The following is a 14,248-nucleotide window of genomic DNA, read 5'->3' on the forward strand; positions in this document are numbered from 1 at the left end:
AACCTAGGAAAAGTCTGAAATTGAAAACAAAGTAGTTAAAACGAACTGGAAAAAATAAGTTTCTTTGTTGTTCTTTAACTTTCTTTGTGTTCCAAAACAAATTTTAGATGAGACTTTTAAAAGTAGCTCTTTTTTATTCCAATTAAACATAACCATTCTTTTGAATTTTACACTGGTTCACAGAGAAAGGAAATATCTCCAATTAAAAAGTATCAGAACAAGAATAAAAAGCACAAATACAGAAAGTACCAGGGGAGTGAGAGACTGAAAGGGAATCAGCATCCACCCTGTATTTTAAAATATTTTAAAAGACTATTCCACAATACAGAAAAGTCTGATTGTTAGAAATGAAATCCTTCAGACAAAGTATTAATCTAAAATATTAGAACTTCAGAAATTATGTAAGCTAATCCAAATGCCTACCATGCCAGAGTCTGAATGCCTATTTGTTTATTATTTTATTCATAGTACTGAGACTTGAACTCAGAGCCTCACATTTGCTAAGTAGGCACTTTACTACTAATAGCTGATACTATAGACATTCACTATCGTGCCTAGCTTGTTCTTTGGAATAGGTTCTCTGTAGCTGTTTGTTCTTCCTAACCTTTAAAGGAAATTATCCTCTCCTCTTCCCCAGTAGTTAAGATTTCCACTCTGCCCAGCCCCAATGTAGGTCCTATTTATGGCAAAAGAGCAACATTCTAGTGTGTCTCAGTTCTGACTGCTTTAGGGCCCTTTGGGAGTCTTAAAACAAGCCCTATAAACTCTCTCTACCAATTCAATTACATTCTCTAGGGGTGGAGAACATCAGTATGCTTAAGATCCAAAAATAACTTTTGAGATTTGATCATAGGGAAAAAGCCTATGAGATTCCATATAGAGCTCAAAAGATCTCATAGTACAAGCAATGGACATCAGTACAAATGATAATGTAGTAGTCTCAGGATACCTATTCAGGAATGAGCTATAACAATAAGAAAAATGTGCACATGTCCATGAGCATCATCTGGGTGTTCATCTGCACATTTCCATCAATGACATTCAACTAATTATTCTTCCAAGACTTGATTTAAACTTTTATTCAAAATAAAAACACATACACAGACAAAAACAATGTGTTAAAGGTGGCAAAAAGTGATTTTAAATAATGTGAATATTTAAAATATATGTTTATGTCCAGCATGAGACGAGATGAAAAAGTACCATGATTATTATTCTATTTTTGCCTGAAGCTGGGACATTATTAAAGCTCATTAAAATTTCTTACAGGCTGATAAAAGCAGAGAGTCTTAATTAAGTACTTAATTGAAGTACACATTAAACAAATCAAAGTAAGCAGGGGAGAATGCTAGTATTGATGATTTTCTCTTTCTAGGGAACTTTTATATATTCCATTCTGGATAACTAACTGCAGAAGCAAAGAATGGAGGGCCACAGGAAGTTGCTATCACAAAGAGATTGTTTCTACTAAGCAGTCATGTTTTCTTTCACCAATGGGATGAATATTTCTTAGTCAAAAGAAATTCTACTTAGGCAAGGTAGTGAAATAGTCCCTGTAAAATCTTCAGTGACAGGATATTCCGATTCTACCCCTTGATCAGAAATCAAGGAAACTCTGATAGATATGAAAGAATCAGCATGAAACCCAAGACCGTTCTCTCCAGAGATGTGAACTTCTTTCCAGAAAGCATCAGAAAATAAAAAACCTGAATGAAGATTTCACATATGTCAGCTTCCCTAGCAATTTTCTATGGGTTATCAGATTTTTATTGCAAAATTCCAAAAAAAAAAAAAAGAGATCAGGGAAATATAAACTTTATTATGGCCCAGTAAGTCCCAAGATATGCAGGGCTTTTATTATTTCTGAATTTCTTTCCTTTATAGTCCTTAAATTGCACCAATATAAATAATGCATCCATGACATTTTTATTTATTTAATTTTGTTTTGCTGAATTTCATTGCACATTTGTTATTTCTCCATCAAACACAGAAGAAGCCGATTTTAGGCTGTCAAGCACATTGGAATTCAGTCTTTGGTCCATATGATAATGTTAGTTAAAAATAAACCTCTTTCCCAACGGGGAAAAAAAGTCTATGTAAAGTTTATTTTCAGGATAAAAGCTGTAGATGCAAAAGAAAGCTTTGCTTGACTAAAATATGATTGCACAGATGTTCCTTGCATCCATGGCCGAGTAAGTATCTGGCCCATATATATATATATATATGTGTGTGTGTGTGTGTGTGTGCATGTATATATATACATATGTACATACATACATATATGTACATATGTATATATACATATATACACATACATACATACATGCATATATTGTATCAAAACCTACACTGGTGTTCCTAGATATCATTGCCCCTTAATGCAGAAATTCAATGTTACTGAAGAAAGATTTACGGTTTGGCTGATCTCATTGGTTTCCTTTTTCTTCCAGACATGCTCGCCCGGATTTTATCGACTGCGTTCTGAACCAGGTAGACTCACTCCTGGACCAATTCTTGGTACCTGTGTTCCATGTCAGTGTCATGGACATAGCAGCCTATGTGACCCTGAAACATCCATCTGCCAGGTAGGCTCCTGAGGCTTTCCTGGAGAAGGTCTATTCACAAAAGGCAACTCTGTGTTTAATGTAAAACAGGCAAGGAAAGAAGTGTCATCATCTAAACTTTGAAAGTCAAGGAAAAATGGTAACTGGGAAAAAATTCATTGTTCATGGCAAGAAATAGAGAAATGGTAACATATTTGAATAGCATAGAATGATACAACTGTTTAACAGTGACCTTTTTTTCTTTTTGAATTCATTTTAATTAATTAATTTATTATCAAAATGATGTCCAGAGGTGTTACAGTTTCACACTAAGGCAGTGAGTACATTTCTTCTTTTTTATCAAAATGCATTTTACTTATAAACTGTTTTATTGAATGGTAAGAGCTTTGTATACCTACTTAAAATTTAAAAAAGACAATCCTGGCTCACATTTCTTATCAAACTTGTTACCTCCGCCCTCCTTTTTCTCCCTCCTTCTCTCCCCCCCACCTCTGCTCTGCCATGAGTTGTACAGTTGGATTACAGCATATAGTTTTTTAAGTATTGCAGTTGTATTGGTTCACCTTTTACCTCCATCTTGATGTTCCCCTTCCCTTCCCTAGTTCCAACAAACATATACACAATTCCCAGGGTACCAAAATCAGTAACAGTGACATCAGGAGTAAAACTCTGGGGAAAAAAGACAAAAGAAAAAGGCATGTTTTCACATGGTATATTTAAAATAACAACAACAGTGATAAACCACTTGCTTCCATAATTTGTTCTTTTCGCTTAGCATTATCTTATGTGCTCATATGTACATAGCTATTGAACCAGTGTGATCTTCTGTTAGGACTATCCTAGACATGTACTAATTATTACTGATGAGGGAAATGATAGAGTCTATGTTTCTTTTTCTTTTCTAATCACGAGCAATATATAGCTTTTTATAAAAAGAAAATAGAGGATATTATAAAAGAAAATGTACTTAGAGAGATGGGTATATAACTCAGTGGCAGATGGCTTGCCTATTTTGTGTGAGGCCCTGGGTTTGATCACTAGCACAGGAGGAGAAAAAAAAAAGGAATTAAGTATATTTAAAAAAATCACCCCAAATTCAAGCCAATATAAAAATGGAATGTTGTAGGTATTTTCAAATTTTACACATATATTTATTACTAAGATATCTAATAGTCTAGGTGTCTCTTCTGCCTTCCTTTCTGGCACTTTTCTCGGGTCCATTTCCTCTTGAACATTCTTGGGTGACCATTTCACACCTTGTCCTTCTGCAAGCTGAAATTCTCCTCCCCTCTTCCTACCTTCACTCTCAATTATTTATCTTTCTTAAGAAGCAATTAGAAGGGAGGAAACTTGAGCTCCTACTGACACAAGTATCCCCTCTCTGCATCTGTGCCCTATTATTGCTACAGTTTTTGTCAAAATTCATTAATTCTACATGCAAAGGGTTACTACATATATTACACTTTTCAGTTACCTTCCCTCAACTTTGGAATAGGATACCCTTCTCCATTCAAATATTTTGCAGCTTGAAGAAATATCATCTATATAGGAAATATATTTCATCTATATAGAAAATACATTTCATACATTAAAATTATAGCCTCCTTTTTTAAGTTTTTATTATAAAACTGATGTACAGAGAGGTTACAGTTTCATAAGTTAGGCATTGGATACTTTTCTTGTACTGTTTGTTACCTTGTCCCTCATACCCCCCTTCCCCCTCCCCCTTTCCCCCCCTGCGGTGTTCAGTTCACATTTCTTTTTGTTGAAATACTATTTTTACTAGCTGACCATCATGTAGTCAGCTATTCTAAAGGTGTTTCTGATATGCATACAATTTTGTTTTAAATCTATAAGTTTTGATTGATTATTTCAGTTATATTATTATTATTTTTAACAGAATTCAGGGCTGCTGCTTGGTAGTTACAGGCCTTCAATCCTGCTTTTATGGTGCTGGTTCCGGGTGGGTACGCACTCAGAGCCTGGGCACTGTCCCTGAGCTTTTTTGCTCAAGGGTAGCACTCTACCACTTTGAGCCACAAATCCACTTCTGACATTTTTAGTATTTAATTGGAGATAAGATTCTCACAGCTCAGAGACTTTCCTGTCCAGGCTGGCTTTGAACTGTGATCCTCAGATCTCAGCCTCCTGAGGAGTTAGGATTACATATGTGAGTCAATGACTTCTGGCTTAATCCTATGTTTTGTTTGTTCTTTTCTTTTCTTTTTCATTTCTTTATTGTCAAATTGATGTACAGAGGGGTTACAGCTTCATACATAAGGCAGTGAGTACATTTCTATTTTTTATTGTTTGTTATTTCCAAGATGAAGTTTAGCAAATCTTTTTACCCAGACTGATCTCAAATTTTAATCCTCCAGACATCAGTCTCCTGTACAGCTAGAAGCCACATACTTTTTGATAATTACAGTAGTATTGTGTTCAATAATCACAATCATGTTGCTTCTTGACAGTTATGTGTGTTATATAACAGTTATATAATTTCATATTTTTCATTGACTTGGTCTTTCAGAAATGTTAAATGAAAGAGTAATCAGCTCTGATTTAATTCCTGATTTAAACATAAATGTCTCAAGTTTTCTACCATAAAGTGTAGCTGGAGGTCTCCTATTTAAGAAAAACATGTCTTGTCATACTAAGGAAGCATCTTTCCATTCCTGGCTTCTTAGACATATTTTCAGTTTGGATTAGGTATTGATATATACCATATGCTCACTTGCAGAGGAGGCATGGGAGAGAAGGTACAATCAGCAGATGATCATCTATACTTTGTAACTATCCTTGAATTCCTGAAGTAATTATTCTTTAGTTTTAGCATCATATTCTTTTTACTATATGTTATAAAACTAAATAGATAATTTTGGAAGGGTTAAACTTATATATTCTCAAATTATAATTAATATATTAAGTAATTTCTCTGGCATGATGCTTGCTTCATGTACTTAATGTAAATGAATTCAGTAAAAGACACAGTATAATTTCATTATTAAGATAAACTCATTGCCTTCTATCCTGGTTATTAAGATTATTTTTGATTCTTAAGAATTCTCAACTTGTCTATTTTCTGAAAAATCCCCAGATGAATTAAAAAATACATAAATGCTTCCTTCAAACATACACAGCTAGTGTAAATGGTTATGCTCAGAATTTTTATATTTTCCTTCAGGGAACATACAACTTTTGAATTTAGACAACTTTATTTATCTTTGAAACTGGCTCGTGAGGCTAATAGAAAATAGGTATTTTAATTCCCAATGCTGTTAGTGAGGAGACAGAAGCATCATGATTCCTCTTCTATGTGGAATCTGGACTCCAGATGAATGTCATGTCAACTCAGCCGTGTGATGTTGCAGGGACTCTACATTCAAACTGCCTGGCTCAAATCTATTTATTTGTAGTGGTGTCCTGGGTTCCTTATTAACCAAATACTAAAAAAAATATAGAGAGCATGTGTTTATAAAGAATTAGACTCAATGTAAACTGCAAGGTGCCAGGCACTGGTAGCTCATGCCTATGATCTTAGATACTCAGGAGGCTGAGATCTGAGGACCATGGTTCCAAGCCAGCCCAAGCAAGAAAGTCCATGAGACTCTTGTTCTTACCACCAATTAACTACCAAAAAAAAAGGCAGAAGTAGGGTGTGGCTTAAGTGGTAGAGTACAAGACTTGTGTGAAAAAGCAAAGGGAGAACACCCAGACTCTTACGTGAAGCCTCAGTCCTAGCATGTGCATGCTTGCACACACACACACACACACACACACACACACACACACAGAGAAAAGTCTTAGAACATTACTTAGCTCATGGTAACCACCATAAAAGCAGTAGTAATGACCAACAAAAGGATGACAGTTACCATGTTTTCACAATCTACTTTCAGAACCAATCAAATTTATCAGCTATAAATTTATATATATATATAAATATATATATGTATATAAATATATATATTTATATATAAATTTATCTAGCCTTGTGTCCTGTGTTTATCTTCTCAGCATCTCAATCTGTTAATGGCGCTGTAACAAAATCCTATAACCTGAGTCATTCATGGACAACAGAACCTTATTTCTTACAGTTCTGAATTAAGACGCCATCAAATCTGGTGTCTGGTGAAGACGTGTTTACAGGTAGAAGGAAATTGTACCACTTATTCTCTGGCATTTCTTTGGAAAGAGCAATGAATCCTAGTCACGAGGGGTCTGCCATGGTGACCCAGACAATTCTCAAAGACCCAAGCCAGCACTTTCTAATATTTCTAATATTTTCTCATATTGGCAGTAATGATTTGGAAAAGACACTTTCAGACTATACCACTCTCTAACCCTTAATGAGATGGTATTTGAAGGTGGAAAACCTGCTTATCTTTTTAATTATTTCTCTTCATATTTGCTTCAAAAACACAGAGTAGAAAGGAACATAGATGTGAGAAATATGTTACATGATTCTCCAAAAAAGACACCACTGTGTGACTACCCTCTTCATAATCCCTATAGCATTTGTAACAGATGGTGCCTTCATTCTATGTTTTAATCATTTATTTTAAAGAAAAGTATCCCTCCAGAGCTGACTTATTCCATTGTTTAAAATATCATTAGTATTAAACTGTTAGCTTTATCTTCAGTAGATACATTTTTATCTGGAATCTAATCTTTTAAAGTATATTATAAACTTTCTTCATTCTGTTTCATCACCTTTCCTAAATAGTAATTATTTTCTCTGCATTACAATTTTGCATGTTGTAACATCCTTGAAAAATTAACACTGCGAAAATTTAAACTACCAAGATCCTTGACCAGATTATATTAGATTTCAAATCGACTACAGAGTGCTCCCATCATACTGAGAAAAACCAAATGCTCACTTAGTTGATTAAATGTGTTTGATTTTGAAAGCCCAAGTGAATTGTATCCTAGAATGTGAATAGGATCTGCAAAGCAAATTAAGGGCCGCATATGATAAATATGAGAAATCTTGAAAATATTAAATTTATTACAGGATAGGAAGCACCAAAGTGTATTTCCAGCTTTTTTAAAAGTAAAAGGCAATGTAGAAAATTAATTGAATTTGATATTCAATGAATCTTAAGGTGGTTTATTGATAAAATAAAGGAAGGAGTAGGAGAACCACTTGGGCTCCTTGGCACAGGACAGAACTTCCTTAACAAAGACCCAGAAATGCTACAAATCAAAGAAAGAATGGACAAATGGGACTGCATCAAACTGCAGATCTTCTGAAGGGCAAAGGACATAGCTCGCAAGATAAACAAAAAGCCCACAGATTTGGAAAAGATCTTTACCGGCCATACAACAGACAAAGGCCTCCTATCTAAATTATATGCAGAACTAAAAAAAATTACATTCCTCCAAAACAAAACTGCAAAGAACCAATAGCCCTCTCAACAACTGGGCTAAAGACTTAAAAAGAGACTTCTCTGATGAGGAAATGAGAATGGCCAAGACACATATGAAAAAGTGCTCTACATCACTGGCCATAAAAGAAATGCAAATTCAAACACTGAGATTCCATCTCACCCCAGTAAGAATGCCCTATATCAAGAAAAATAACAATGACAAATGTTGGCGGGGATGTGGCCAAAAGGCAACCCTACTTCATTTTTGGTGGGAATGTAAACTGGTTAAGCCACTCTGGCAAGTGGTATGGAGATTCCTCAGAAGGCTAAACATAGAGCTACCCTATGACCCAGCATCCCCACTTTTGGGCATCTACCCAAAAGACCACAAACAAGAACACACTAAAGCCACCAGCACAACAATGTTCATTGCAGCACAATTTGTCATATCTAAAATATGGAACCAACCCACATGCCCCTCAGTAGATGAATGGATCCAGAAAATGTGGTACATATACACAATGGAATTTTATGCTTCTATCAGAAAGAATGACATTGCCCCATTCATAAGGAAATGGAAGGACTTGGAAAAAATTATACTAAGTGAAGTGAGCCAGACCCAAAGAAACATGAACTCTATGGTCTCCCTCATAGGGAATAATTAGCACAGGTTTAGGATAGTCACAGCCGAGGATCACAAGAGCCCAATAGCTATACCCTTATGAACACATAAGATCATGCTAAGTGAAATGAACTCCATGTTATGGAACGACTGTTATATCACTGTTTTAATTACTTTCAACATGCAATGTGAAACCGTAGCTTCTATTATTGATGATCCTCTTGTATACCTTTCCTGTGGTTGTACCTGCACTATCACTGTATCTTATCTGAGTACATTGGAAACCGTGTATACTGGTATTAGAACTAGGAAACTGAAAGGGAATACCAAAATCGAGAGACACAGGGTAAAAAGACAAATGACTACAAAAGCAATACTTGCAAAACTGTTTGGTGTAAATCAACTGAACAACTCATGGGGGGAAAGGAAAAGGGGGAGGGGGGAATGAGAGAGGAGGTAACAAACAGTACAAGTAATGTATCCAATGCCTAACGTATGAAACTGTAACTTCTCTGTACATCAGTTTGACAATAAAAATTTTTTAAAAAACCTATCAAAGCAATTGCTAGGGTTACTTTATACATAATACCTGAGATCTGTTTTCTGACCCTCAGTAAGTATCAAGTACCTAACAGAATGTAATATATTATATCTCAAATTTACCAAAAACAATAACATCTACATGTATTCAACCCTATATATAATAACCAAGGATGGTTGCTACATACAGATTTTATAATCAATGTTTACAATACATTTAAGCTGTAGATAGGTTTACATTATTTTCTTGAGAACAAAAAGGATCGCTTTCATATTTCTAACTCTAATTTGTTTAAATAGGCAGGTGTTTAAATGGTTCATATTTTTATAAGAAATCTGGAAATATGGGCAAGATATTAAGCAACTGATAGATTAAGGGCCATAAAAATTGCTTTAAAAAGTGGCCTGGAAGAGAGAGCAATAGCTATCATTAATCTTACTAAATTATAATACATATTCATGAATTACTAAGGTAAAACCATTTTGCACAACCCTTTTTGTTACAAACCTGAGTAGATGAATCACAGGAAGGGGAAACCCTCAGTTGAGGAGCAGGCACAATGGAGAGTGGGTAAGGCCGATGGACAGGATGTATGAGGATGATTATGGTCAAATATTTTATGTGCGTGTATGAAAACAGAAGAATGCAACCTGTTGGAATTGTTTTAAGAAGGGTCCAGAGGGGATAAGGGAGAGACAAAGGGGTAACTTTGACTCAGTTACATTGTATGTATGTAAGGAAGTGTCAAAGCCAACTTTCCTGGGTACAACTAATATATTCTAACAGCAAGTTTTCTTTAAAATGTGGCCTAGAAAAAGCCCTAAAGATATGTCTAACTATTAGAGATAACTGATTGTTGGAAAATGTTGTAAAGATCCAAAATATTTACCAATGACACGAATAAGATCTATCAAATGTTCAAATTATATAAAGCTTGAGATGTGACCTAAGGTACTAGGTAGGCCAAAAAGTTACTGACAATTGGAAATATGGCCCATAGTTAATACTAAGAACTTAATAGAAAGTGTTTGCAATTATCCTGTTTGTCCACTCATTCTTAAGGCTTTTGTTATTAAGTATTTCCAATATTCCAACTTTGTTACAGGTGCAGAGATATAAAGGTGTGGCCTGCCTGGGCCTTACCCTCTAGGAGCTCATTTGCTCACGGTTAAGGAAAAGAGCAAAGGGAGTGGCACACAAAAATTCATGTGATAAGGTGTTACTTTTGGATTGTAGATTCACAAGGGCATAGGAATCTCTACAAACTCCAAATCAAGAAGGGAAATACATTCAATATGTTTGCATCATCTGCTACATTTTAGAGGAAGTTCTAAGTTGCTTGGATTGGATTCTTATAGATTTAGCTTGAAAATGGAGGTTTAAGAAGTAATCGTATTCTTAGCTATTTGAGAATTTTTCTGGGAATTGCAATTAGTCTTAGTCTGTGTAGCTCCAGAAGGCAGAGCTTGGATCATTGAATTCAAATTAGAGTGAGACAAAAATTTCAGGCTATGTAAGGAAAAATTTCCTAATTTATAGTAACTGAGGGTCTTCCTCATAAGAATTCAAGCATTTAATAATATCTGAGGGAAGGTATAGAAGGAATCCCTGTAAAGTAAGACTAGTCCTAAATCACTTCTCACCTTAGGTCTAAAATAGTGTAATATTAGTGCTCTATTCATTTGATGCTATAGCAGAAATAGATATGTCTAGTTTACGAAGTGCAAATTAAAAAGATACTAATGCATATCACTTAGGATAATACACTTCCTTATTACACATCCAAAATAGAGAAATTTGTTCTAAAGGCTAATTTCTACACAACAGAAAATATCATGAATGTTATTTTATAATATAGACAAATCCTTTAATAGAGCTATATAAAAAGTTTCCAAAGTGGCTGGCTTGTGGCTCATGCATGTAATCCTACCTACTCAGAAGGCTGAAGTCTAAGGATTGCAGTTTGAAGCCAACCTAGGCATGAATGTTCATGAGACACTTATTTCCAATGGACCACCAAAAAGCCAGAAGTGGAACTGTGGCTCGAGTGGTAGACCACTAGCCCCTGAGCACAAAAGCTTAAGGATACCATCCAAGCTCTAAATTCAAACCTCAGTAGTGACACACAGACACACACACACACGTGCGCACGCGCGCGTGCGCACACACGTACGCAAGCACAGAGTTTTCAAAGTATCTTCATGATTTACATATCGTATCTGGTCCCTACCCAAGAATCACTTATCCTGGTGCAGTATATCAGCAATACTATAAAAGAATAATTGTGCAGACAAGTTGAGAATATTTGCTTGCTCTGTGAAGAAATAACATAAAATTACAGGTACAAGAAAACTGAAACCATACCCTTGAGTCTCGATATTTTAATACGGATCATTATAATTTATTATTTTTAGTTATTAATACTGCATTATATAGAGAAAATCATTTATTATATAATAATTTTTATTACAAAATCAGGTTTCTGACTGTTATTGTTGAAGTTATTGTATTATTCTTTTTCTTTTCATTTTGTTTGGTTTTGTTTATGGCACTTGCTGATCCCTGTACCTATAAAATACATTGTTTAAACACTCCCTAATTAATACTCATTGTTTAACAGCTTGCTGAATGACTTGAGAGTGAATTCATAGATAATTACTTTATCTTAGAGCTATTCTCTCTCACAATGTTACTGATAAATACGAATAGGCTATTTTATCCGGTAAGTGTCTATTTTATTTAGTTGAATAAGAGAGGCTTACAGTTCTTTAATCAGTATGAAAATGTAATAAATCACAGTGGACTCAGAATATATAAGGTGATCCTGATGCCTGTGTTTCTGTAGTTCCTAGACTTGAAACTTGGTCTTTTTGTTTTTAAAAGCCTGAGCAGTTTTATCTCTATTGCCCAGAACCTGGGTTGATTCAGTCATTCAAAATAGTCATTGAATGACTACTCAGTTTCACTTACCCTGATGCTACATAGAGCACTTAAGATAGACTTAGGACATCAGGGAATATTGGTGTCGGGGGGGAGAAATAACATTTAAAATAAAAACTGAAATGAACCAGCCAGGGAGAAATAGAATAAACAGTATGATAGAATATAAGATTTAGTAAAGGCCCTAAGATGAGAGAAAGTGATACATCATTGAAAATGTTCATATGGTGTCACATGGTAAACATGGCATGCCAGGAAGCAAGGGCTAGAAAAGTAAGGCTGGAGACGAAGCAGGAGCCAGGTTATTAAAGATCTCTTGTCCTTCTAAGGAGTTTATAAATCGTTCTGGTGGCAACGGGATCCCAGGGTAGGCGTTCAAGGACAGAATAGAATGGTTTGATGCATTCTGCATATGATCACTCTGGCTCTACGGTGGAGAAATCACTGGATACAAACATTTGGGAACAGGATCTTTAGAGAAAAGAAAAGAACAGTAGTAACAAAAAAGATATGAGGAAACAGGAAGCAACATAATTGTAGGAGATTAGAAGAATAGATAACCTGAAGTAAGAGCCCTCTAAGTTGCTAACCTGGGAAACTGAGTAGAAGACAGTTACTTCTAGGTAAAGGGATGAGCTTAAGGGTTGGCTTTTCAAACTGAACATGCTTTGGTGTTACACAATGAAGACTATATAAGAAGCACTCAGAAAGAACATCTGGAGGACTGGGATATATGTAGCTTAGTGCTAGAACTTTTTAAGGAATAGATTTAGCCAGATACGATGCATATGGAGGGGGAAAAAAAACAGCAAGAGATAAGTTAGAATCTAGTTAACTAATCTTCCTGAAGAGAAAGTGGAAAATAAGGATGAGTAGTCATAGAGATAGAAGAAATATCGGCAACCTAGGCTATTAAGGAATACCATATTGAAGGAGAAGATTTCAAAGAAAAAGCATAGGAATCTTAGCCATTGTAGATCTACATAGAAGGAAGGTCTATTATGAACAGTGACATTCAGTTTGGCAACAAAAGTGTTAGGATGAATCTGGAATTATGTCTTCATGGTGAACTTAGCTGCCTGTTTAAGGAGTTCATGGGGAAAAACTCAGGCGAGATAGGTAAACAGTGCTTATATTAAGGCTTTTCAAAGATAGGATGGAAGTTATGAAAACTTTTGAGAGCCCACAGATTTTTTAAAGCTAAAAAAGGACTGGCTAAATGCAAATGTAGGTGGGAATATGCCGGCAAAGGAGAAAATGGAGAGACTGGAGGAAAATGGAGAGGTGTAAAAACCAGTTTTGCAGGAGGACAGTAACTCTAAAGGAAGGACAAAATACCACTTCCCCACACGCAGACATCAAGGTCAAAAGGATGAAAAGTTTGCAGATAAGATAGTGACCTGTTTGGGAAGAAAATGAGCTTGGGAGCAAACGAGGGTTTTCTTTTCTCTGAAAATAGAAGGCTATCATTTGCTGAGGGCAAGCTAGTCACTTAGAAGAATCAAGATTTGCATTTGTTACATTGGAGAAGCAGATCCATTTTAACATTAAGTTGTAAACTGTGTCTACAAGTAAATGGGAAATCTTCAAACACAGCACCAGAAATGTGAAAGTCCACTCGTCTAAAATTGATAGTGACAATGTCAGGATTGCACTGAAGGATAGCCCCTCAAAATAATAGCTATACAGTCTAAAGAAAATTAAAATTCTATGGCAGTATCTATAGTGGAAGTGACATCAGTTCTTGTTTGTTGTGAGACACTACACCTCCCATACCAAACATGTTTGCTATTAGGAGACAGATAAAACTAAATATTTTCCTTATGATGTATTGACTGAAGCAAAGGGCATAGCCAAGGGAATACAATCCAAGTTCAATACAGAGCCAGCAGTCAGCTCTGTGAGTCCGGCTGAGTTAATCAGATCTCCTCATTTAACATGTGCTCATGTATTTGGTTGCTGATTGTTTTGCTTCTCCACTTTAAAAAAATTGTACTTATTAGAAGTTAGTCACTGTCAGGTCAAATCCTGTCATATAAAAATATAGCTGAAAGATCTGAGGAAAATAGAGACTGAAATGCAATGCAGAATTCTGTTCCTTTATTTCTCAACCTCCCCAGATTAGCACAGGGCCACTCCTTAACCCAGGATTTTGTACATACTAGGGAAGTCTATCACTAGACTTATTCCTAGCCCCTTTTGTTTGCTT

General features: G+C 35.4%; 1 protein-coding gene across 1 annotated transcript in view; it reads left to right on the top strand.

The window, feature by feature from the left end:
• Positions 1 to 14,248, top strand: part of Lama2 (laminin subunit alpha 2) — a 547,138-nt gene that overhangs the window by 382,106 nt on the left and 150,784 nt on the right. The window contains exon 29 of the mRNA XM_048354062.1: positions 2,451 to 2,585. Within this exon, the coding sequence (XP_048210019.1) occupies positions 2,451 to 2,585 (135 nt within the window). The remainder of the gene's footprint in view (positions 1 to 2,450; positions 2,586 to 14,248) is intronic.

This window comes from Perognathus longimembris, chromosome 9, assembly GCF_023159225.1.
Source record: "Perognathus longimembris pacificus isolate PPM17 chromosome 9, ASM2315922v1, whole genome shotgun sequence".
Classification (NCBI taxonomy): Eukaryota; Metazoa; Chordata; class Mammalia; order Rodentia; family Heteromyidae; genus Perognathus; species Perognathus longimembris.